The sequence below is a fragment of the Zootoca vivipara genome, chromosome 5 (assembly GCF_963506605.1).
Source record: "Zootoca vivipara chromosome 5, rZooViv1.1, whole genome shotgun sequence".
NCBI classification, from domain to species: Eukaryota; Metazoa; Chordata; class Lepidosauria; order Squamata; family Lacertidae; genus Zootoca; species Zootoca vivipara.
The window spans coordinates 26107360-26130179 of NC_083280.1; the positions used below are offsets into that span (position 1 = coordinate 26107360).

The 22820-nt window shown below is 43.8% G+C and overlaps 2 protein-coding genes across 3 annotated transcripts in view; both read left to right on the forward strand.

Moving 5' to 3' along the window:
* Positions 1-996: 996 nt before the first annotated feature.
* Positions 997-22820, forward strand: part of LOC118093799 (phospholipid scramblase 1) — a 60105-nt gene continuing 38281 nt past the window's right edge. For both annotated transcript variants that reach the window (XM_060274496.1, XM_060274497.1), the window contains exon 1: positions 997-1001. The gene's annotated coding sequence lies outside the window, so the exon portion shown is untranslated. The remainder of the gene's footprint in view (positions 1002-22820) is intronic.
* Positions 8648-20865, forward strand: PLSCR5 (phospholipid scramblase family member 5). The gene is made up of 7 exons (XM_060274224.1): positions 8648-8735; positions 8860-9011; positions 13380-13422; positions 13794-14014; positions 15117-15278; positions 16370-16531; positions 20827-20865. The coding sequence occupies exons 1-7, from the start codon at positions 8648-8650 to the stop codon at positions 20863-20865; spliced, it is 867 nt and encodes a 288-aa protein (XP_060130207.1).

The following is a 22820-nucleotide window of genomic DNA, read 5'->3' on the forward strand; positions in this document are numbered from 1 at the left end:
GGGGTGATATGATAGCCATGTTCAAATATATGAAAGGATGTCATATGGAGGAGGGAGAAAGATTGTTTTCTGCTGCTCCAGAGACGCGGACACGGAGCAATGGATTCAAACTTCAAGAAAGAAGATTCCACCTAAACATTAGGAAGAACTTCCTGACAGTAAGAGCTGTTCGGCAGTGGAATTTGCTACCAAGGAGTGTGGTGGAGTCTCCTTCTTTGGAGGTCTTTAAGCAGAGGCTTGACAGGCATATGTCAAGAATGCTTTGATGGTGTTTCCTGCTTGGCAGGGAGTTGGACTGGATGGCCCTTGTGGTCTCTTCCAACTCTATAATTATATGATTCTATGATTCTATGATTCTAAGATTAGTTAAACAACATGTATCATCCAATAACAAAAATTGCAAGGGAGCTTCACAGTTTCACCTTAATCCTAGAAACACCCCTCCAACAACGTTGCTCACAGTTCCCTGCCTGCAGCAGCTTCTTATAAGGCTTCCAAGGGCAAAGGGTGGGGTAGTTGAACCATCCCTCCCGTGATGTCGCACCTACATGCAAAGCAGAGATTCTTCCCACTGTACTTCCTGTGCTCTTGCTCACATGACAAACAACATGCTTGATCGTTAACAGAGTCCCGTGATGGGACCTGGAATCCTTTCCTATCAATACAACCATGAGCACAGAGGTAAAACATAGTGCATAGAAATCTGCCACTTGGATATTAGCATACATGCTTGGCTTGTGGGCATCATGCTTTTACATCAGAGAACTCTTCTGCGTCCTCTTTCTTTTTCAGGATCAAGCCTGGTATGCTGGTTTCTTCATTTCTTAAGGAAGAAAACAAGCACATTTTGTAGGAAAGAATGAGCACCCGGTGCTTCAAATTTCGCTTACTAAAACAATGCAAAAAATATGCAAAAGCTAAATTCTTATTACTCATTTCCATGCTGGCTTTCATTTTTACATTTTTTTTCCTTGCTGGGGAAAAAAGAAACAAGAAACCAAGTTTCCAAACAATCAAATGAACATTAGTCACGAATGATAACAAATCATATTGACACTTCAAGAGCAAATCACTCCATTAGTAAAACATGTTTGAACTGCAAATCATGTAGATATAAGTATTCTGTGTCAGTGCTGAATGGCTTGATAGCTGAAAGGCCTTAGCAACAAAGCTTACCAAACTAACTGATGTTCCTTGAATTATAATAATAAAACTAAGGTCAGATTTTGAACTGGATGTTTTTGTGAAGCCTGTACAAGTTCATATGCAACTTCTTGTTTGATGAGGCCACTTTATCAAAGTCACTGCGAGTGTATTCCATGGGTGTCATTGTGTTGTGCAGGAAGCGAAGTTCTGGGGCGTTTTCCTCATTTGAGAATTTTCTTCATAAAGAAATTCCATTTTTTTTAAAAAAAAATATGAACTCTTGTTTTATACAACTTCCTTAACTCAGCTGCGTAACTACAATGACACCGTCTTAGATATGCCAATATCCTTCCTAATCTGCAGTATACATTCTAGCTCTCTTACTCCAGTAAATCATAGAATTGTAGAGCTGGAAGGGACCCCCAAGGGTCATCTAGTCCAGCCCCTTGCAATGTAGGAATCACAACTAAAGAATCCCCGACAGATGGCCATCTGATAAAAGCCTCAAATGAGAGTTCACCACTTACCGAGGGAGACTGCTCCATGGTTGAACGGCTCTGTCTCAGCCAGCATGGCCAAGGGTGATGGAGGTTGCAATCCAACAGCAAATGAAAGGCTGTTTCTAGCTAATTTTCTGTTACTAGGGTTGGATTTAGGATTGGAATTAGTCTGACCCCTGTGTTTTCCTCCCTCATGGCTTGGATTTATGGACTACTTAAAATGAGGCTGCATTTAAATTTTAATACTGTATTTTAATCTGTATTTTAATTAATTGCTTTTTATGTTATATTGCAATTTTATTGGTGTGAGCCGCCCTGAGCCCGGTTTTGACTGGGGAGGGCGGGGTAAAAATAAAAATTTATTATTATTATTATTATTATTATTATTATACTAAGGCTTCAATTAAATGCTATTGAAACATCTTGGAATGGGTTGGTGTGGGTCAGCAACAGAGTCCTCGAATCCCCATGACAGGGTATGTTCCAGTTGCTCTGTCCCAGCTCCTGCCAACCTAGCAGTTCGAAAGCACGCTAGTGCAAGTAGATAAATAGGTACCACTGTGGTGGAAAGGTAAATGGCATTTCTGTGCGCTCTGGTTTCCGTCACAGTGTTCCGTTCCGCCAGAAGCAATTTAGTCATGCTGGCCACATGACCCAGAAAGCTGTCTGTGGATAAACGCTGGCTCCCTTGACCTGAGAGCAAGATGAGTGCTACAACCCCATAGTTGCCTTTGATTGGTCTTAACCATCCGGAGGACCTTTACCTCCCCCCCCCCCCCCCCGCCCATACCACCCCACCAGCTGCTACTGTCTGGAGGGCAACTGCAGGTTGGTCTACACATTATTTTTATCACATGGAGGCCATTCAGGAATGCTGGATATTTTGGAAAGCTTTTTGTCTGTTTGCTGTGCAAACCTCTAAAGATATCGTAACCATGTTTTGCACAGTATTCCCTGAGATCAAGGAGCAATACTGGGGCACAACTGGGTGCCATTTTGAATCACGATGGGAGCATGAACTTTTCAAAACTGGACTGATTTCGTTTATTTGTTGGTTTCTTAGAATGGTGAACAAATAAATAAAAAGGAATATGCCATCCTGTTATCCTAAGCTAGCGGGCATCTTGTGCCAATGTGTTCAGTAGGTTAAATCAATTATGCATTGGACTTTTGAGTGCAAATGGGAGAAATATGAATTCCATACTATTTTATGAATAAGTGGGAAGAGGGGAGAGCAACATGAGCTTGCCGTATCATCTGCAATGGGACTTCCGTTTAGATATAATGACCTTGAGAGGGAGCTAAAGGTACAAAAAAGATATGAGGGTAGATAACTATGAATGATAATTACTGTGGCTTTCAGTCTGCCAGGTATTACATGACAGCCTTTTCCTGCATTGCCCTTTTTGTGGTCACTTAACAGTTGTGAATCATGCCTGTGTGATTCACACATAGATACGATACAATCTCCATGGCAACTTGGTCACTTGAGTTAGAAATACGAGCTGGCACAACTCAAGGTTACTCTCTCCCAATGCTTTTAGAGCTACCATTAGCTTTTTTTGATTTGGTCTCTATTGTGAAGCCAGATCTCCATACTTAAATCCCATTTCCATAGCAGTTTCTTGAATTCCAGTGCGCAGGGCATTTTAGCTTGGAAAACAATTTCATTCCATAAAGGATGACAGGAGGATGAAACCTCCCGTCTTGCACATATGTGCCACATGCTTCTGTACTATTGAAAACATTGTGTTTAGCTTTGGGTAGACATCAAGTCACCAACCATGCTTCTTTTGCTGATGCTCCTTCTGGAGGTGTAGACTACTGAGATCTAAAAACAAACAACACATAGAATCAAAAGGTTGGTTTGAATTCCAAGCGAAGGCAGGCACAGAATCGGCCAATTTAATTTCTTTATGCGCTCTGTTTATTTTTCTTGCTCCTGTGTGTGTGTGTGTGTGTGTGTGTGTATCTTGATTGCAAGCATCGTCTCCCCCTGTTGTCCATACCCATAAAATGCAGTGATCAGAAATACGAGAAAGGCGATGTGTTTCTTTGCCGTTCTTTTGTAACCTGACATGAAGTAGACAGACACCTTCTGAAGTTTGTGCATGCTGTGCTTTTCCCCCTCCCTTGCTGCAACAAGAAAAGCCTTTTCTTTTAACCTGGCTTCCTTTGAAGAAGTGAATCAGGCAGCTTCATGGCCTCTCAAGGTAAGTGATTATATATAACCCATAAAGGGATGTTTACTAAAAAAAGGGGGGGGGAGAAATAAAAAAGAAACCCACCCCTAATGGTATATAGCAATCAGCCATCTGATTAAATGGGAAAGTGACAACTCCAAGGAGTGGTAATTTCTGCTCTGACTATGCTGCAACAGAGGCAGAAGAAAATAGAATGTCAGATATAATATATAAACTTCAGCGTGCATTTCTTCACGGATGTGTGATGTTGGTGCACCTGTCTGCTTTTGCATACATGCTATTTATTAAACAATAGGAAACATGGAAAGGTCATGCTTCCGTTGAAAGTTTCACATCCTTCAAGCACACTTCACCGGAGAATTATTGCGTCAGCAAGTGCTGATCATTTGGAACATGGTTGACAAAATCTCCACTAACAAGCGTCTGAAGGACAATTGAGTGCAATCAGACAGAAGGGGGTAGTTCATGCCATGTCTTCTCTTTAGTTTGAGACAGCTAACTCCTCATTAAAGGTGAAAATTGCCAGCAACTGGAAATCCTTTCAAACCGTTTCCCTTTAAAAAGAATAAAAATGAAATGTTATACTTAAAAATGAAGTCAAATTCTTCTCTCACATCTCACTTCAAATAGCACAGGTGTTAAAAATTTGGCACGAGGGTCTCTGGAAGTACTAACAAGATCACACGCCAAAAAATTATACATGAAATGCTATTTTAAAATGGATAGTTTAAATTTCTGGGTAATTTTTCATGGCACTTCTTGCCATATGCAATTAAGTAGGTTGTAAACCTGGGGTGTTGTGAATGTAGGTACTTTCTGATGCAGTAGAAAAAGTCAGTTGTCCCATCTGTAAAATGGGGGGGGGGATAGAAATGCATTGTTTTTGTGAAGACAAGCGGAAAACACTGCGCAAAATGCAATGTTCTGTTTAAATGATAAGGAGTAGAATGGTGTTTAGTGGAGTTAGCAAAATCATTTGGAGCAAAGTATCCCAAAAGAAAAGGAACATAAAGCATAAATCTACATCTAATCAGCAGCCTGTGGTTTAAAATATTGCAATTTATATGCTTTATCTACAGCACAGTATATTTTTAAGTGTGTGGAAAACTACTGGAATAGGGATCCCTTCATGTACCACCTTTGCAGATGCATAAAATAATGTATACCACTCCTCAAATTGCCTTAGATTTTCATGAATATTTAGTGCACCTGCTGCTTCATTTTCTCTAGCTTAAGTCTGAGTGACAGGGCAGACTTCACTTTCCCCCCTCCAGCCCCTTCTTTAAAAATGACACCTGTACTTGGCCAATAAAACTTCACGGCATTTCAGGAAACACAAGTTTGGCCAACGACAGGATCCTGTGAGGTAAAATGATGCAGGAGAGCATATGAAATATTGATGGCCCGGTTATGCATTTTTTAAAAGCCAGATAGAAATTCAAAGGGATTCCTCCTCCTCCTTCCTGGGGTCTCGAGCTTTTGAAGGAAAGCTGTGGCTGCAATGATAAATTAAGATCAAAACACAATTACACGACGAAACAGGCATGTTCACAATGGAAAATAACGCAAATGGGCCTCTTCTAAACCCACAACAGCCGAAAACTGTAACTTGGTGGTTTATGTCCAAATTGTAAAAGACACATCATTGTCACACAAGGTTTCTTCAGATGGGCTACCTTCAGTCTCTAAAAAGCGAGCTGAGCATGATCAGAGAAGGCAGAAATGAAGTTTCCTCTGACATGAAAGGAGACAGAAGACAGTTGGTCAAGCCGTGAAAATAGAATGAAGCAGGACTGGCAAAGAAAAAGATCCTTTACAGGGTATGCAGGTTGTATTAGGCCCCATCTGCACTATACAATTAAAGCAGTATCATACCACTTTGATGGCTCCCCCCCCAAAGAATTCTGGGAACTGTAGCTTGTTTAGGGTGCTGTGAGTTGTTAGGAAACCCCCATTTCCCTCAAAGAGCTACAATCCTGATAGTGGTTTAACAGTCAACGCCAGACCCACCAAGTGTCCCTATTTTACATGGGTTTAAAGAAGCTATCCGTGTTTCTGATTTGACCCCAGAATGTCCCGCTTTTCCTTAAGACATCCCTATTTTCATGGGAGAAATGTTGGAGGCTATGGAGTTATCTGGCCCTCGAGCCATTGAAGGCAGTGGCGTGGCTAGATGCTTGGGTGCCCAGGGCAGTGCGCACGCCCTGAAGCCGGGGGTGGAGCGAGTTGCCCATGGGGGTGGGGCAAGCCAAGGCAGGGTGTGCTGCCTGGAGCCTTTCTGCAGCCTCCCTGTTATGTACTGAGCTGAATCCTAGAACAATAGGATTCAGAATCAGCGGGAGCTACCCAATCCAACTCCAGGTGGAAGTGAATCCGCAACCTGATTGGCCTGCTGGAGCAGCCAATCAGGCGGCTGGCAGAAGTGAATCTGCTACCTGATTGGCCTGTAGGAGCAGCCAATCAGGCTGCAGGCAAAAGTCAATCCACAATATAATTGGCCCACAGGTGTAGCCCTGAAGTAGCCAATCACGCAAGGCCCATTGTGTAAATAATGTATATAAGCAGATGGTTTTGGGGAAAGAGCCATTCGTCTTCTCTTCTCCTCCTTGATGACTATGAGCTGAATAAAGAGCATGAAATTCACTCTTGACTCCGAGTATATTTCACTGGCGACGAAGGTGGGATCCTGCTGAGCTGACTGCCACCACGCACTGCACCGCAGCACCGCCACCTGCTGCACCGCTGCATCGCACCGTGCATCCAGGCTTCAGCTCCAGGACCCAAGGAACCCAGAATGGCAACCGACAGCAGCTTCTCGCCATTCAAACCAGCATCAGGAGACTGGGAAGGGTACGCCGCCCGTTTCAACTTCCTCCTGCAAGCGAAAGAAGTCACCAACGATGCCATGAAGAGGGCGACATTCTTCAGCGTCTGTGGAGAGGAGACGTTTGAAATCGCCCGGGCTCTCCTTGCACCTAGAGATGTCGCTACCGTCTCTTACAAAACAATAATGGAACGGCTGAAGGAGCACTTCTCACCACAGCCCTCGGTGGTAGCTTGCCGAAATGCCTTCTACGCAAAACGGCAAGCCCTGGGGGAAACCATAACTGGGTTTGTGACCTCCCTCCGCCAAGCCGCCCGGTTATGCAACTTCTCAGAATTGGAGAACATGCTTCGTGACCGCCTCGTCGGTGGCCTGAGGGACGAGATGTTGCAACAACGCCTCTACGCCAAAAAAGACCTCACGTTCCAGATTGCTCTGGAGGAAGCCCTGGCAACCGAAGCCGCCGAGAGGTCAACGCAAGAGGCACGACCGGCCCCGCCATCCCAACCGAGGGTCTACCACGAAGACCTCACCGACGAATCCGAATCTGACAGGGAGGAAGTACACCGAGTACAGCGGCGCACTCAAGCAGCACACACACCACAGCAGCCTCGACGAGAAGGAGGGAACTGCAAGCTGCGGGGAGAACCACGAGAGGAGGACCTGTCGTTTCCGCAACGCAGAGTGCAGGCAGTGCAGAAAATTGGGACACATCGCCCGGGTGTGTCAGCTGTAGGGTGGCTGAGGCGGTGGGCAGACACAAGCCATGCACTGCTTGAAAAAGCAGCACAGAGCTTGCAAGCAGGCAGTCCGCCGACCGCCTCCCCCTCAGGAGAGACGCATGGCTCAGGCATGCTGCATGCCCACTGGTGTGGTGCCCAGTGCCCCCCACCTCACCTAGCTATGCCTCTGGATTAGGCAGATTCATGGAGGAGAGGGCTGGCGAAGGCTACTAGCCGTAAAGGCTGTGCTCTGCGTGCAAAGTTTTTGAAAAAAGGTTGGAGGCAGCAATGCGTATTTTTCTTCAAAAACACATATTTTTGGCATTTTGTCACCCCCCCTCAGTGATTACACCCGGGGTGGTCCGCACACCCCTTCCCACGCCACTGATTGAAGGCAGCCCTGTATAGGGAAATTTTAAAATGTTCAATGCTTTGTTATGTTTTTTATATATGTTGGAAGCTGCCCAGAGTGGGTGGGGCAACCCAGTCAGATGGGTGGAGTATAAATAGAATGGTGATGGTGGTGGTGGAATAGGACATCCCTATTTTCATCAGGACGCAGGTGGCGCTGTGGGTTAAACCACTAAGCCTAGGGCTTGCCGATCAAAAGGTCGGCAGTTCGAATCTCCGCAACAGGGTGATCTCCCGTTGCTCGGTCCCTGCTCCTGCCAACCTAGCAGTTCGAAAGCACGTTAAAGTGCAAGTCGATAAATAGGTACCGCTCCAGCGGGAAGGTAAACGGCATTTCCGGGCGCTGCTCTGGTTTTGCCAGAAGCGGCTTAGTCATGCTGGCCACATGACTTGGAAGCTGTACGCCGGCTCCCTCGGCCAGTAAAGCGAGATGAGCGCCACAACCCCCCGAGTCGTCCGCGACTGGACCTAATGGTCAGGGGTCCCTTTACCTTTACCTTTATTTTCAACGGAGAAATGTTGGAGGGTATGCAATGCCTTTTCCCAGGGAGCACTGGGATTCCCAGAATTCTTTGCCTGTCTTTGACAGAGAAAGCAGAGAGGCCAAAGGCAGATGGAGCAAGAGCAAATGACAGGCAGAGTCAAATAATTTTTGGTTTTGTCCCCATCCAAATTGCTAAATTCAACAAGAGCAACAGTGAAACTAAGTAGAAGGAAGTTGACTGCTGGACTAGTACATCCTGGAGTGGATGTAAGTAAGAAGGCAGGCAGTTGGGAGTTGGCTGAGGTTTGCGGAGCAGTGCCCCTTTCGCCCTAAAGGACCAGCCTGCACCATTGACCATGCTTCCTGCTTTAGACTTTTCAGCAACAAAGCTACAATGTGGCGTGAGGCGAACTGAACAGAAGGGCATTGAAGATGTCACAGAGGGTGTGTGACCAGTGGATGTGGGTCTCACGTGATGGAGGTGGAATGTCTGAATCAGGCTGTTGTTATTGACCAAACTAGGACCTATTTTCATTTAAAAAAAAACTTTTGTAATGTTTTCATGCAGCTATTTCAGGCCAAATTCAGAAACCGATGCAAGATCCTCTTCCCAGTTCTCCGGAGCCTCCAGCTCAAACAAAGACTTCAGAAAGTACCGTTGTCTGGAAACAAGCCCAGCCTCCTGCCGGTTTGCCTCCTGGTCTGGAATACCTCAGCCAGGTCCTGTTCCACTTCCAACTAACTTTAAGATTATATATTAGATGTGTTTGAAGGGCCCCCTTTTAGATTTAATGCCACCTTGCCAAAATGATGTGTGGTGCCTTTATCTTTTTGTGCTTCCGTAAAATGCAGCAACAAATTATAATAATTTTCACTTTGGGATTCCCTGAGATGATCTATCTTCCCTTGAATTTACTCCACATTTCATTCCAGATCTGCTCAAAACATTTTTTCTCTCTCTCAGAAGCATAGCAATTCCAGATGGTTCATCCCCACCCCACCCCACCCCCTTTGGGGTACTTATGAATTACCTTTGCAAGTGCCTCAGGGATGCCACACATCAACACAGCATGAACACTGTGTTGGCCGGTGTTGCTTCCTCCACTGGGGATGGAGTGGTGGTTTTGCTATTGGACAATTCCATCCTCTGCTTGACCTTTCCCCTACAGCAGGTAACTAAACACTCACTCTCGTTTCTTGGTATGATGAAGTGTCATAGGTAGGTTGCGCAGATGCATGCAAATTTTTTGTTTTATTTCTTTTCTGAAATATGATTTTTTTTATAGAAACATACGAGTTGCCAAACCAGGGAAAGAGGAACTGTGGCTCTCCAGATTCCCATCTGCTGAAGCCAGCACAGCCAATGGTCAGATATGATGGGAAATAAGAACTGATGGGAAATGTCCATCAATGTCTGGAGGGGCACAGATTCCCTCTCCCTCTCCCTGCCTCACAAACACCCCAAGATCTGGATTGCTCTTGAAACTTGTCTGCAAGCCTTCTGCAATCCACCTGCAGACTTTTGAGGTATAGATTGTGCCCTGGTTTTTCTCTCTCCCCAATTTTGCTGAACAGCTAGTCTGATGAAGAACTCTACCTACATTGCTACCTATATTTGAGTCTTTTTGCTTGATGTTTTGAGTTGAGCAAACGTTTAGGGAACCATCTTTCTTAGGTATTTTGCTGTTGTCTAGCTAGTCTTGCAAAGGACCCACTTATTCCATCTGATATTCTGCTGCAGGCTCAGATTTGTAGAATGAAAGAAGTCAGCTTTGAGGTTTTCTGAAAAGCAAAACTTTTGATTTCTAGCTGGACCCTAACTCTGGTGAAATCAAATCTAAATTACGGAGCCTTAGAACTCCTGTCACACCACCACTGTACTTAGATCTGAGGCTTCTTGCCTGGAAATATCATATGTGATCAAACACTTCCAAATACTCCATGAAAATTGTTAATAGAAAGCCTGTTCGACAACAAGGGTGAGAGCTGCTTCAGAGAGCAATTTTTTAGAATTGCAATTGGAGGTTGCCCCAATTTTTCTCCTGCCTTTTCTGTATCATGAAACAGGGGGTGAACCTGGAGACAACAAAAGGCACAAACTTGCATCTTGTCAAAAGCGCTTGTGCCAAGGGCATTACTGGAAAAGGAATTGCTGTTCTTTGTGACCATGTGATTTGGTTCTGATGTGGTTCTGATGTGGACATACATCAAATTCCTTATTTCTGTGGTGTTTTTTTTTTTTTCAATGCTCATATGTCCCATATGTGGTTAGAATGGGATAGAATTCAGTTCCCTGCTTCTCAGACTGTATTGAGGAATAACTTCAGGTCTTAAGGCAGGAGTGGGGAACATGCTGCAGCCTGAAGGCCACATTCCCTTCTGGGCAACATTACTGGAGTCAAGTGCCAATGGTGGGCGGGGCGAGAGGCAAAAGTATATTTTAATTAGACAAGGAATGTAAATTTTCAAAGCACCTTTTAAAAGAACAGCTTGCTGGATCAGACCAGTGGCCCATCTAATCCAACACCCTACTCTTGCAATGACCAGCCAGATTCCTGTGGAAAGCCCGCAAGCAGGACAAAAGCATACATTCTAACTTTTTCCAATGCGAAACCAGGAATTGCGTCTTCTGGGACGATCTCCAGGGCGAATCATGTAGACCTGCGCCTCACTCCTGCCCCAAAAAACCCTGCTTTTTTTGGAGGGGGGCAAGATCTTGCACAGCAGCCACAAATGCACATTTGTGTTTTGGGCACCACACAAGATCATGGTTCTGACAAAGCACTTTTTAAACAGTGAGAGTGTCTCGTAAGAGCGCATGAGATTGTGGCACCCAAGACAGCCGCTGAGATCCTGGGATGCCTCATTTTTCCCCAGGAGACTTGGAAAATATGCATAAGTGGAAGAGCACTCTGCCCACCTGCAATTCCCAGCAGCTGGCATCCAGAGGTAAACTGCCTCTGGCAGAGGAGGCAGAACCTAGGCATCATGGACAATAGCCTTCTCCTTCCTGAATTTATATAATCCTTTTTAAAAAGCCATTCAAGTTGGTGGCCATCACTGCCTCTTTTGGGGAGCAAATTCCATTGTGCATGAAGAAGTGATGATGGGCTTGAGGGCATCCTGAGCAAGTTTGCAGATGACACCAAATTGGGAGGGGTGGCTAATACCCCAGAGGACAGGATCACACTTCAAAATGACCTTAACAGATTAGACAACTGGGCCAAAGCAAACAGGATGGATTTTAACAAGGAGAAATGTAAAGTACTACACTTGGGCAAAAAAAATGAAAGGCACAAATACAGGATGGGAGACACCTGGCTTGAGAGCAGTACATGTGAAAAGGATCTGGGAGTCTTGGTAGACCACAAACTTGACATGAGTCAACAGTGCGATGCAGCAGCTAAAAAAGCCAATGCAATTCTGGGCTGCATCAATAGGAGTATAGCATCTAGATCAAGGGAAGTAATAGTACCCCTCTATTCTGCTCTGGTCAGACCTCACCTGGAGTACTGTGTCCAGTTCTGGGCACCACAGTTCAAGAAGGATACTGACAAGCTGGAATGTGTCCAGAAGAGGGCAACCAAAATGGTCAAAGGCCTGGAAATGATGCCTTATGAGGAACAGCTTAGGGAGCTGGGTATGTTTAGCCTGGAGAAGAGAAGGTTAAGGGGTGATATGATAGCCATGTTCAAATATATAAAAGAATGCCATGTAGAGGAGGGAGAAAGGTTGTTTTCTGCTGCTCCAGAGAAGTGGACACAGAGCAATGGATTCAAGCTACAAGAAAGAAGATTCCACCTAAACATTAGGAAGAACTTCCTGACAGTAAGAGCTGTTCGACAGTGGAATTTGCTGCCAAGGAGTGTGGTGGAGTCTCCTTCTTTGGAGGTCTTTAAGCGGAGGCTTGACAGGCATCTGTCAGGAATGCTTTGATTGTGTTTCCTGCTTGGCAGGGGGTTGGACTGGATGGCCCTTGTGGTCTCTTCCAACTCTATGATTCTATGATTCTAAGTGCTTTGTTATCTGTCCGGAATCTTCCAACATTCAGCTTCATGGGATGCCCACAAGTTCTAGTGTCATGAGGGAAGGAGAAAAACTCTACCCACTATCTCCATGTGATGCATAGGATGCCCTGCTTCCACGTGAACATGCCTGGACTTCAGGCTTGGCCTCGGGGGCACTGCTCCAGGCCAGTTCGCTCCAGTTGCAGCGCCTCTGTACTCCATAGCTGTGGTGTATTCTCCATCCCATATATAATATTATAAACTTCTATCATGCCCCCCTCTTACTCTCCTTTTGTCTAAACTAAGAAAATTCTGGTATGGGAGTTATTCCATTTACTTGATCATTTTGGTATTATTATTTTTTTAAAAAAACTTATGCACAGTGGGCCAGTTTTTACACACACACACACACACACACACACACACACACACACACACACACAGTAGCACCTTAGAGACCAACTAAGTTTGCCATTGATATGAGCTTTCTGAAGAAATGTGTATGCACACGAAAGCTCACACCAATAACAAACTTAGTTGGTGTCTAAGGTGCTACTGGAAGGAATTTTTTTATCTTGTTTACACACACACACACACACACACACACACACACACACACACACACACACACCCTGCTATTCTCCACCCCGCTTGAGCAAACTGTAATATTACCCTACAAGCACTTTCACCCCAAAATTAAAAGCAGAACTCCAGCATGAGGGAGACTGAGTTAAGCGACACTGCTGCCGTATGTAGATTTTACTATGGTTTTACACTGCTGATGTATGTACTGGTTATACTTGTTTGTTTTTGTAGTAACTGTTTAAGTTTTGCTTGTCTTTGAATTTTGTTGGGGTTTTCTTAAAATTAAATACATAAAGGTATTAACAGCCCAGAGGACACGCTGTAGTTTAATTGGGTGCTGTATAAATGCCAGATACAAATAAATACTATACTATATTGCATCTAGTATTTTATGCAATGCACTATTATTTTTTAGTGTTTGATGCTGTTCAGTATGAAAATCTCCAGATTTTCCTATTTATCTCACGTTTTCTTATTTATTTTCATTTCTAAACAGTTGGACCAGATCATTATTCACCAGCAAGTGGAGCTTCTCCAAGGTAATGCACATTCCAGCTCAGCCATTGTTAGAGATGCCAGATCCAATTCCTTCTAACCCACATCACTTTTGCTTGTGTTGACCCATTCAGGTGGTCCCTCATTTTTGCACTAAGATGCAATGTCTATTTCTACCTCTATAAAAAATCGCATGTAACAATATTTTTGAAGACATTCTCTCTCAAAATAGCACACCTTATAAAACATATTTTCTGTTGTTTTATTTAAAAAATAAAATAAAAATAAAAATCTAATCCGGAAGGAATTAGCCTTGGATCAAATTCAAATGTAACGCTGTTGAATCAAAACAGTCATCAAAAATATCTCTCTCTCTTTAGGCTAAATGCATTTCTACCTGTTTGGCTTTATTTAGTTATTCTTGGGACTGAGACCTGCAGCAAGTATGAGATTAAAAACCACCTGGGACAAAGAGTTTACTTTGCAGTGGAAGAAAATGGTTGCTTTGATCGTAACTTCTGCTCGCCACTGAGGTCTTTTACCATAAGGATTACAGACAACACAGGTCAAGAGGTGATCACAGTGAACAGACCTTTAAGGTGTAATAGCTGCTGTTTCCCATGTTACCTGCAAGAGGTTAGTTAATCCTAGTAGCAACCCATTTTATCAGTTTGCACATTTCCTGTACATCTGTAGTACGCGCATTCTGATGTCGACGATTTAGAACTGCCCCTGAGTGTGCATTCATCTGAAAGATAGAATGTGCTTCAGAATAAGCATCCCATTTATTCCCTTTATATTGCATTTGCCCTTCTTTAAAGGAATCTTGCAGAAGGGGGATATTGCACAGGGAATGGGTGCATGAGATTGTACTTTTACTGAGTGTGCTTTTTTCTTCCTCCCATGGTCTTTCAGACTGAGAAGGGGCAGCCTCACTTGCAGTTTCCGGGTTCCTGTAGCGCTTAGCTGCCAAGTATCCCATTTTTCACTGAAAACCCCCGGATTTTAATCCGTTTCCCGCTGTTCTCCCGAATGGAGAAAAATCCCAGAAATCCCCCAGATTTCCTACCTGCAAGGGAGCCTCCATTTTGGGTGCCGCTCTTCCCATGGGTGGGCACCGGAAATCAGGCAGAGCGGCACTAGAAGTCGCTTCTACGCATGCCCGGTGGCCATGCCCAGTGGCCAAGATGGCCGCCGCCATGCGGCCACCACCAAGATGGCCACCGGGCATGCGTAGAAGCGACTTCCAGTGCCGCTGTGCCCAATTTCCGGTGCCCACACATGGGAAGAGCGGCCCCAGAAGTTGCTACTACGCAACTTCCGGTGCCGCGCTGCTGCTGATCCCACTAAAGGTATGCTTTAGTGTTGGTGACTGGATTCAGGTCCAAACTAGGAACCACTTCAATTGCATAGCTACGAAGCACACCAACATTTATTCCTTCCTTTAATTATGGGCATGGAGAGGGGTGATTTGCAATGGGGCCAGAGCAGGGGGCTGGGAGAGCTAACCCAGGGGTAGCCATCCCTGGGATAGCCAGATATTGTTGGACTAAGCTCCCCAAATCCCTGAGTATTGGCCATGCTGGCAGAAGCTTATGGGAGTTGTAGTCCAACAACATCTATAGGGCATATTGGTTGCCACTGCGCTAACCCTTCAGATGTCATTTTATTAAATCCTTCAGCAATTATCTTCAAAAGCCACTGGTTAGATTAAATTCTTATTTTCATTGTCCAATAGCTAGAAGTTCAATCTCCTCCTGGGACTACAGTTGGCTATGTGGTGCAGAAATGGGACCCTCTCCTGCCCAAGTTCACTATCAGGAATGAAAGCAATGAAGATGTGTTGAAGATAATTGGCCCTTGTGCAACATGTGGTTGTTTTGGAGATGTTGACTTTGAGGTACTTTTGACAGCATTGTGATTTGTGTGTGTGTTTGTGTGTTTTCAGTTTGAAAAATATGGGGAGAGGTGGAATGAATCATAATGACAGCCCTCACAAAACCAATTTATTCATCTTATGTGCTGCATTTTCAGAGGGAGGGAAAGATTTAAGAGGGATAAATAATGCAATTTATTTATTTAATGATTTTCTAGTCCACCTTTTAGGAATATAAAAGCAGCTAACAAAAGTCAGTAAAACTTCAGTCCTATGCCTGGGAGGAAGCCCCACTGAACTCTGAACGTGCTGTATGACACATATTTCAAAAAAGCATTGAAAACAAGACCAGTAAATTAAAAACTAAAGTAGCAGCAATTAAAATCATGAAAGCTATAAATCAAGTGCCAAGCAGAACAAAAACGTGTTTAAATTCTGCTTTAAAGCTATCTGTGAGGTTTTTTTTATTTAAAAAAGTTCACATTTTCAAAATATTTTTAAAAAGCTGACTACGGTTTGCAGCCTTTGAATGTCACTTAAATTATTGGCTTGTGCTTCACTCCCTTGTTTTCTACTGCTTCCATAAGTGGCTCTTGCAGGAGGGGATGTATGGGGGCAGGGGGTTAGTGGTGGCAACTGCATCAAGGTTCCATGGTATTCACACCACAAATGCATTACATGAACAGTGCCATCAGCTCTGTCAATAAAAAAGAATTTTGTGGATCGATTTGAAGAAAGCAGATAGAAGGAAGTTCTCTCTCTCTCTCTCTCTCTCTCTCTCTCTCTCTCTCTCTCTCTCATCAATGTATTTATTGTATTAAATGGCTCTGACAGTTTCAGCCCAGATTAAAATGTGGTTTGTATTACTTGATAAGGTTTCGTTGGAGATAAAATACCTATATTGAATTTAAGCCAGCTGGCAATTATGCACTAAACATTTAACTGATGTTCAGTTATGCGCAGCTTCTCATTTCTGAAATTCATTTGCTCTCTTAAATAGCCCAAATGTCATAGTTAACCACCACTTAATCCCATTCACCCACGCTTCCAAATATTTGAGGATTGTTCTCCATGCATTCCTTTCAGTTCTCATATGTTCTTTTCCTTTCCTGCAGGTAAAATCTCTAAACGGAATGTCAACTATTGGCAAGATTTCCAAGTATTGGTCTGGATTTGTCAATAACATCTTTACCAATACAGCCAACTTTGGTATTCAGGTTCCTGTAGACCTTGACGTAAAAATCAAGGCTGTAATGATTGGTGCTTGTTTCCTCCTAGTAAGTATACCAGCAAAGGCAAAGTCATCTCTTTCCTCAGTCCAATCCTTCTTTCCTTATGCTCATGCCTACATTTTAGAAGCAGTCCTGTGAGACTGGGCTGAATGGATACTTGAAACTGGGACTCCTGCACCTAAACCCAACACTCTCTGCACCATGCCACATTTCTTTATGATCTAAACACATTTCTTTATTCTCTAACCACACAGGCAATTCTGTGTATGGCACGCAACTCATTGAAAAACAATTATTTTAATCCTGTAGCCCACCGGCTACAGTTTGGATTTGATATCCCACTTTATCAGTACCCTAAGGAGTCTCAAAGTGGCTAACAATCTCCTTTCCCTTCCTCCCCCACAACAAACACTCTGTGAGGTGGGTGGGGCTGAGAGACTTCAAAGAAGTATGACTAGCCCAAGGTCACCCAGCAGCTGCATGTGGAGGAGCGGAGACGCGGACCCGGTTCCCCAGATTACGAGTCTACTGCTCTTAACCACTACACCACACTGGCTCTCAGAGCCCAGAGCAGCAAAATGCAACACATTTATTTAGATACTAAATACATTGAAAACATCGAAAACCAGTCAAATATCTCCATAGCTAATCATTTCAAGGTTGCTGGGAACAGTATCTGTTTGCTATCAAAGCCTGGTTGAACAGGAATGCTCTTAAATTCCCCCTGAATGCTAATAATGGAGACAGAGACACCTCACCAAGGAGGGCATTTCATAAATGGGGAGCCACCACCAAAAAGGCCTTGTCACGAGTCTATGCTCTCTGGGTAGTTCCCACTAGTGGCACCAACACACACCCGGAACCTACTGAAAGCCTAAGGCAACACTCACCTGCTCTTAGTATCATATAATTTGCCAAGGATTTTCATTTTCTTAAATTCAGACTTTACATCATTCTGGATAGCATGGTATCCTTTGATCTAAAGAATCATATGAGGCAGAAGCAGCTTGCTGAGGGAGGCAGAGCAGTATTTGCACTGCACCAACCTCCCCATTGCCTTTGCTCTTCCTTCCGATAAGCAACCGCAGCCCACCTGCTTAGAAGCTAACATAGTGGCTCCAAGCCCATATATTAGGCCACTTCTGATGAGAACTTGCAGTCAATTGGAGTTGGTTCTGACATGAATGTATATGGACAGTTTTGCCCTAAATGCTAACCCTTCTGTCACGGTCCTGCATGGACCTGTACAGCACCACTGGATGTTTTACGATCGATTGATGCTGCACCAATGACACTTTGTATCCGCAGCTGCAGTTTCCCTCAGGCTGCCAGCTGGATGCTTGCACTTTATTCAGATAACACAGACCAGGATAGGTTTTAAATAACAAGTGTGTTTTATTTGTTGGTACAGAAGCGTGTGGTTACTGAAAGCATAAAGTCATACATAAACTTATAACTATTACCCTATACCTGCCTATACCTGCTAAATTAATTACCAGCCTATACCTCTAATATAGGGACCCAGGTGGCGCTGTGGTTAAACCACTGAGCCTAGGGCTTGCTGATCAGAAGGTCGGCGGTTCGAATCCCTGTGACGGGGTGAGCTCCCGTTGCTTGGTCCCAGCTCCTGCCAACCTAGCAGTTCGAAAGAACGTCAAATGCAAGTAGATAAATAGGAACCGCTACAGCGGGAAGATAAACGGCGTTTCCGTGTGCTGCTCTGGTTTGCCAGAAGCAGCTTTGTCATGCTGGCCACATGACCCGGAATCTGTCTGCGGACAAACGCCGGCTCCCTCGGCCTATAGAGGGAGATGAGCGCCACAACCCCAGAGTCGGTCACTTTTAACCTAGACTTTGATTTTAAGCAAACAAGCTTAGAACTCTCTGTTATCAACTAACCCAACCTGGTGCCCTCCATATTTGGGTAACATGGCCAAATATATATTTCTTGTCCATGAATTTTCCTAAAATCCATTGTTTAAGCCATTAGTACTTCTTGGAATTCCTGCCAACCTAGCAGTTCGAAAGCACATCAAAATGCAAGTAGATAAATTGGAACCGCTATAGCGGGAAGGTAAACGGCGTTTCCATGTGCTGCTCTGGTTTGCCAGAAGCGGCTTTATCATGCTGGCCACATGACCTGGAAGCTGTACGCCGGCTCCCTCGGCCAATAATGCGAGATGAGCGCGCAACCCCAGAGTCGGTCACGACTGGACCTAATGGTCAGGGGTCCCTTTACCTTTTATACCTCTAATTAAACCACGCCACCAGTTTCACCTCAACCTCCTATCCTGTGTGTTCCTTTCCCCCAATAACCCACCTAGTTCTCTGACTCTCACTGACACCTCCACCTCTCTTCCACAATTCCCCCACCTCCAACTCCAACCCCAACTGCAACTCCACTCAACTGCCCTAACTGCCACTGGGAAGGGTTTTTTATACCCTGCCAGCACCTGAGGGTTCTAAGGTTCCAAACTTAACCCCTTACTTGCTCAACCTTCTTCCTAAATAGGTTTGCCACACCTTCATACATGAACTCACAAGTGCCCAATCAGTGCTTGAGCTGGCAGTGGGACCACGCCAGTTAGCCATGTCTCCATGTTCCACACCATGCTGCCCCAACTTCCATTTCCATGTATTGACACGAACATCTGCAAAGGGGGAATCTTCCTGTATCTACAGGAAGGCTTCCCCTTTGTGGACATCCACCTCAATACCATCAATGTGCTCCAGTTTGGGAGGAAGGGAAGGGTATAAACACATCCAATGATAAGCAAAAGCACTAGCAATATAAAGCACGCATTAATCTCAAAACCAGCATAAAACCATGGATGTTGGATTCAACACAGTGATAACTGGATAGTTGCATCAGCGCGAAAATTCCTCCTTGCGCAACGGAAACAATCTCCTCCTCTTCTTCCCTTGCACACCCCTTGATTCTGTTTGGGGGTAATTCCCCCAACCTTCTAGAACAGATCTGGAGACAATTTGGGGGCATGTGTCTGAAAATTTAACTGAAATGTAGTTGAAGTTCACCCAATTTATTTGACAAAATTTGTAGACTGCTTAATAAATACCATATATACTCGAGTATAAGCCAACCTGAATATAAGCCGAGGCACCTAATTTTACCTCAAAAAAACTGGGAAAACTCATTGACTCGAGTATAAGCCGAGGGTGGGAATTGCAGCAGCTACTGGTAAATTTCAAAAATAAAAATAAATACCGTCCTATGCCTTTCCTAGCTGTCGGCGGAAGGGTAGGGGGAGAAGTGGCCAAGAAGGATCCCTTCCTCACCGCTTCTCCCTCCCCGCCGCCTCGCACAGAGCAGGCATAGAACTGGGGTTCGGAGAGTCTCAGTGCAACGCTTCTCCGAACCCAGGTCCTGTGCCTCTCTCCGCTGCCACCCACCTCACTCGAATATAAGCCAAGGGCTGCTTTTTCAGCACATTTTGGTGCTGAAAAAGTAGGCTTATACTCAAGTATAATAAATAAATCTCTAAGCGAGTTATATAAAATGTAGACATAGGCCAGCTAACGACCCTCATGTATACTCCAGGAAACATTAAAAGCTTTAGATAAAAGGCATGTTTTTAAAATATTGCTTTTTTAAAAAAAGGTAAAGACCCCTGGACAGTTAAGTCCAGTCAAAGGTGACTATGGGGTTCTGGTGCTCATCTCGCTTTTCTGGCCATGCGAGCAGGCGTTTGTCCACAGACATCTTTCTGGGTCATGTGGCCAGCATGACTAAACCGCTTCTGGCGCAACAGAACACCGTGACGGAAGCCAGAGCGCATGGAAATGCCGTTTACCTTCCCACCACAGTGGTACCTATTTATCTACCTGCACTGGTGTGCTTTCAAACTGCTAGGTTGGCACGAGCTGGAACAGAGCAATGGGAGCTCACCCCCATCGCGGGGATTCGAACTGCCAACCTTCTGATCGGCAAGCCCAAGAGGCTCAGTGGTTTGTCCAATTGCTTTCACTGACCACTCCTGAAACAAGCCCCCTGAACTAGATCTTAAGGTACAGGGAGGACCATATGAGTGCGGATGGTACCAAACCATTCAGTGCTTTAAAGGTAAAAGCTAACTAGCATGTTATAAAAATTGTAAAGGTGCCTAATGATTCAGTTGTTAGCCAAACCCTTTAGTCCAACAAGGCAAGGAATGAAATTATCTTCATACTTTAAAGCCGTCTGATTTCTTCTGATTCAAAACTGTCTTTCCTCAGAAGAACTATTTTAAAAAGGCTTTAATGAAACCCTACAAGTCATCCTTTTGATATTAATTGTTGCCTTTTTGTATCTTCCTCATCATTCACAGTTTATTTATTTGTAGGACTTAATGTTCTTTGAGAACTCCTTGGATGGATTGTAACAAGGAAGATGATAGGAACAATAAAATATGCAAACTACAGTTCAGTAAGTAAGAACGAAATTGGTCGCCTTTGCTTTGAAGACTTATACATAAGACACTTTCTAATTCTTTTTCATTTTCTTCCAGCAGTCCCTTGAGCTCTGGATATTACTTTTGAACTGTACAATCCTATGTTTTGTTTTTGGGAGTTTTTTGTAAGAAGAAAAAAAGTGGGAGAGACCATGACCAATGTTTATTAAACTATAAGTTGCGTAAATAAGTATTTTCTCATTTTTATTGTGTAGATGATTGCTAAATATACAGTTTACAGAGAGGAAAAAGAGGGGGCGCACACTCAACATTGCTTTGGAGTATTGCAGTTCTCTTTGGACTCGTTTGATGTCTCTGCGTCAGAAAGCATGAAAGATTAGAACTAAGACTTGCAGTGCCACTGATGAAAAGTCTTTACTTACAGAGCCCTTTGAAGTTTGGGAAACGCTGGCCCCGGCTATTAGCTGGAAAGCAAAAAGCAAAAGAACGAGGTTTATTATTATATCCCAAGAAGCCTTCAGATTTAGAGTTCAATTAACAGTAACTAACAGAGACACCATCCACCGGGAAAGCTAAAGAGAGATGTCTGAAGGGAGGCTTGTGGGTGATGGTGTTAATTGTTCAGATTTAAGAGGTACTTAAACAACATAGTTAAAATTTATGGGCTCACTGATGGCAATTGTCTGTTTCCTGCGGCAGGTGATGTATCAGAACATACCAAACCAAATCCTTTGAAATGCATACGGTCATGATTGATTTTAAAGCTGGGAGTCTGAAATAAGCTTCCACTTGCATTCATGGGCTACCTGCATGTGATATTTAGAGCTGGATTAGGCCCTCTGAAGTTAGGGGAAGCATCTCTTCCCTCATTATGAAAGAGATTAGCTATGGTTTATGGCTAGCTGGGCTTCACCATACAGATTTTCTTCCAGTGACTATGGCAAAGGCATTAGAGTTTTGCTCAAGGAGAATAAAGAGATTGCAGAAAAGCTGAGAAATAATAATATAACAATAACAATCAGTGTTTTTTTTCTTTTTAAAAAATGTTTAGGGTACTCTCATTAAACGCTCGCTTCCATCTGAAACTCAGGAAACACAGTGACAGGAAATGAGGGGTAGCAATGGAACTGACAATTCACTGTGCTAGAGAAGAATTATTATTTTTTCGTTTCTTCTCCTGTTAAAGTTACAAAATGTTTAGATGTATGTGTACCCCTGCATCCCCCTAGAAAAAAGCACTGATGATGATAATAATTTATTATTTTATACCCCGCCCATCTGGCTGGGTAAATTTGTTCCATTGTGGAAGATGCAGGCTAGATCCCCGGGCCTGAACCTCCCCACAAAGGTAGTTTGAAGAACAGAGATACATAGTGATAACAAGTGACCAAATTCTAAACCGTATTATGTAGACAGCAGACCTCTGAATTACCAGTCAATGGACAGTGGTGGTGGGAGAGGGATTTTGCCTTCACATCCTTCTTGCGGGCTCCCCGCGGGCATTATTTCCTTTCTGAAAATACAAGCAGAGTTTAAAATGGAAACCAAAATGCCTGGGTCCAGGAAGACTGAACTGTAGGTGATCTGCTTTAGGGGAGGTATTCTATATATGAGGCTTGAGTACTTTTTTAAAATAAAAAAAACCCTCTCCCTTGTGATTGAATTAGGGATGGGCAAATTGGTCAATTATGGTTCCCCTCAGTCTCTCATTTTTCCAATCTTGTTCAGTTCTCCACATTTCTGCATCAGTTTAATTTTTCTTTTTTTAAAAAAAAAAAGTGCTCCTGAAAATCATTCCAGTGAAAATTTCTCCTCGTATGACATATATCCACAGATACATATATATTGGCAGGGAACTTCCCTAATACACACATTTTTGCACATCTCTGATGTAATGTATTTTATATGGTATTTTCAATGGTATA

What these genes read in the sequence shown, in the direction of transcription:
- PLSCR5 (XM_060274224.1), top strand. Translation starts at nt 8,648, where the DNA reads ATGCTTCCTGCTTTAGACTTTTCAGCAACAAAGCTACAATGTGGCGTG. An exon ending in GTCTGGAATACCTCAGCCAG is followed by an intron (nt 9,012 to 13,379) that starts GTCCTGTTCCAC and finishes ATTTCTAAACAG; the next exon opens with TTGGACCAGATCATTATTCA. An exon ending in TCCCATGTTACCTGCAAGAG is followed by an intron (nt 14,015 to 15,116) that starts GTTAGTTAATCC and finishes ATTGTCCAATAG; the next exon opens with CTAGAAGTTCAATCTCCTCC.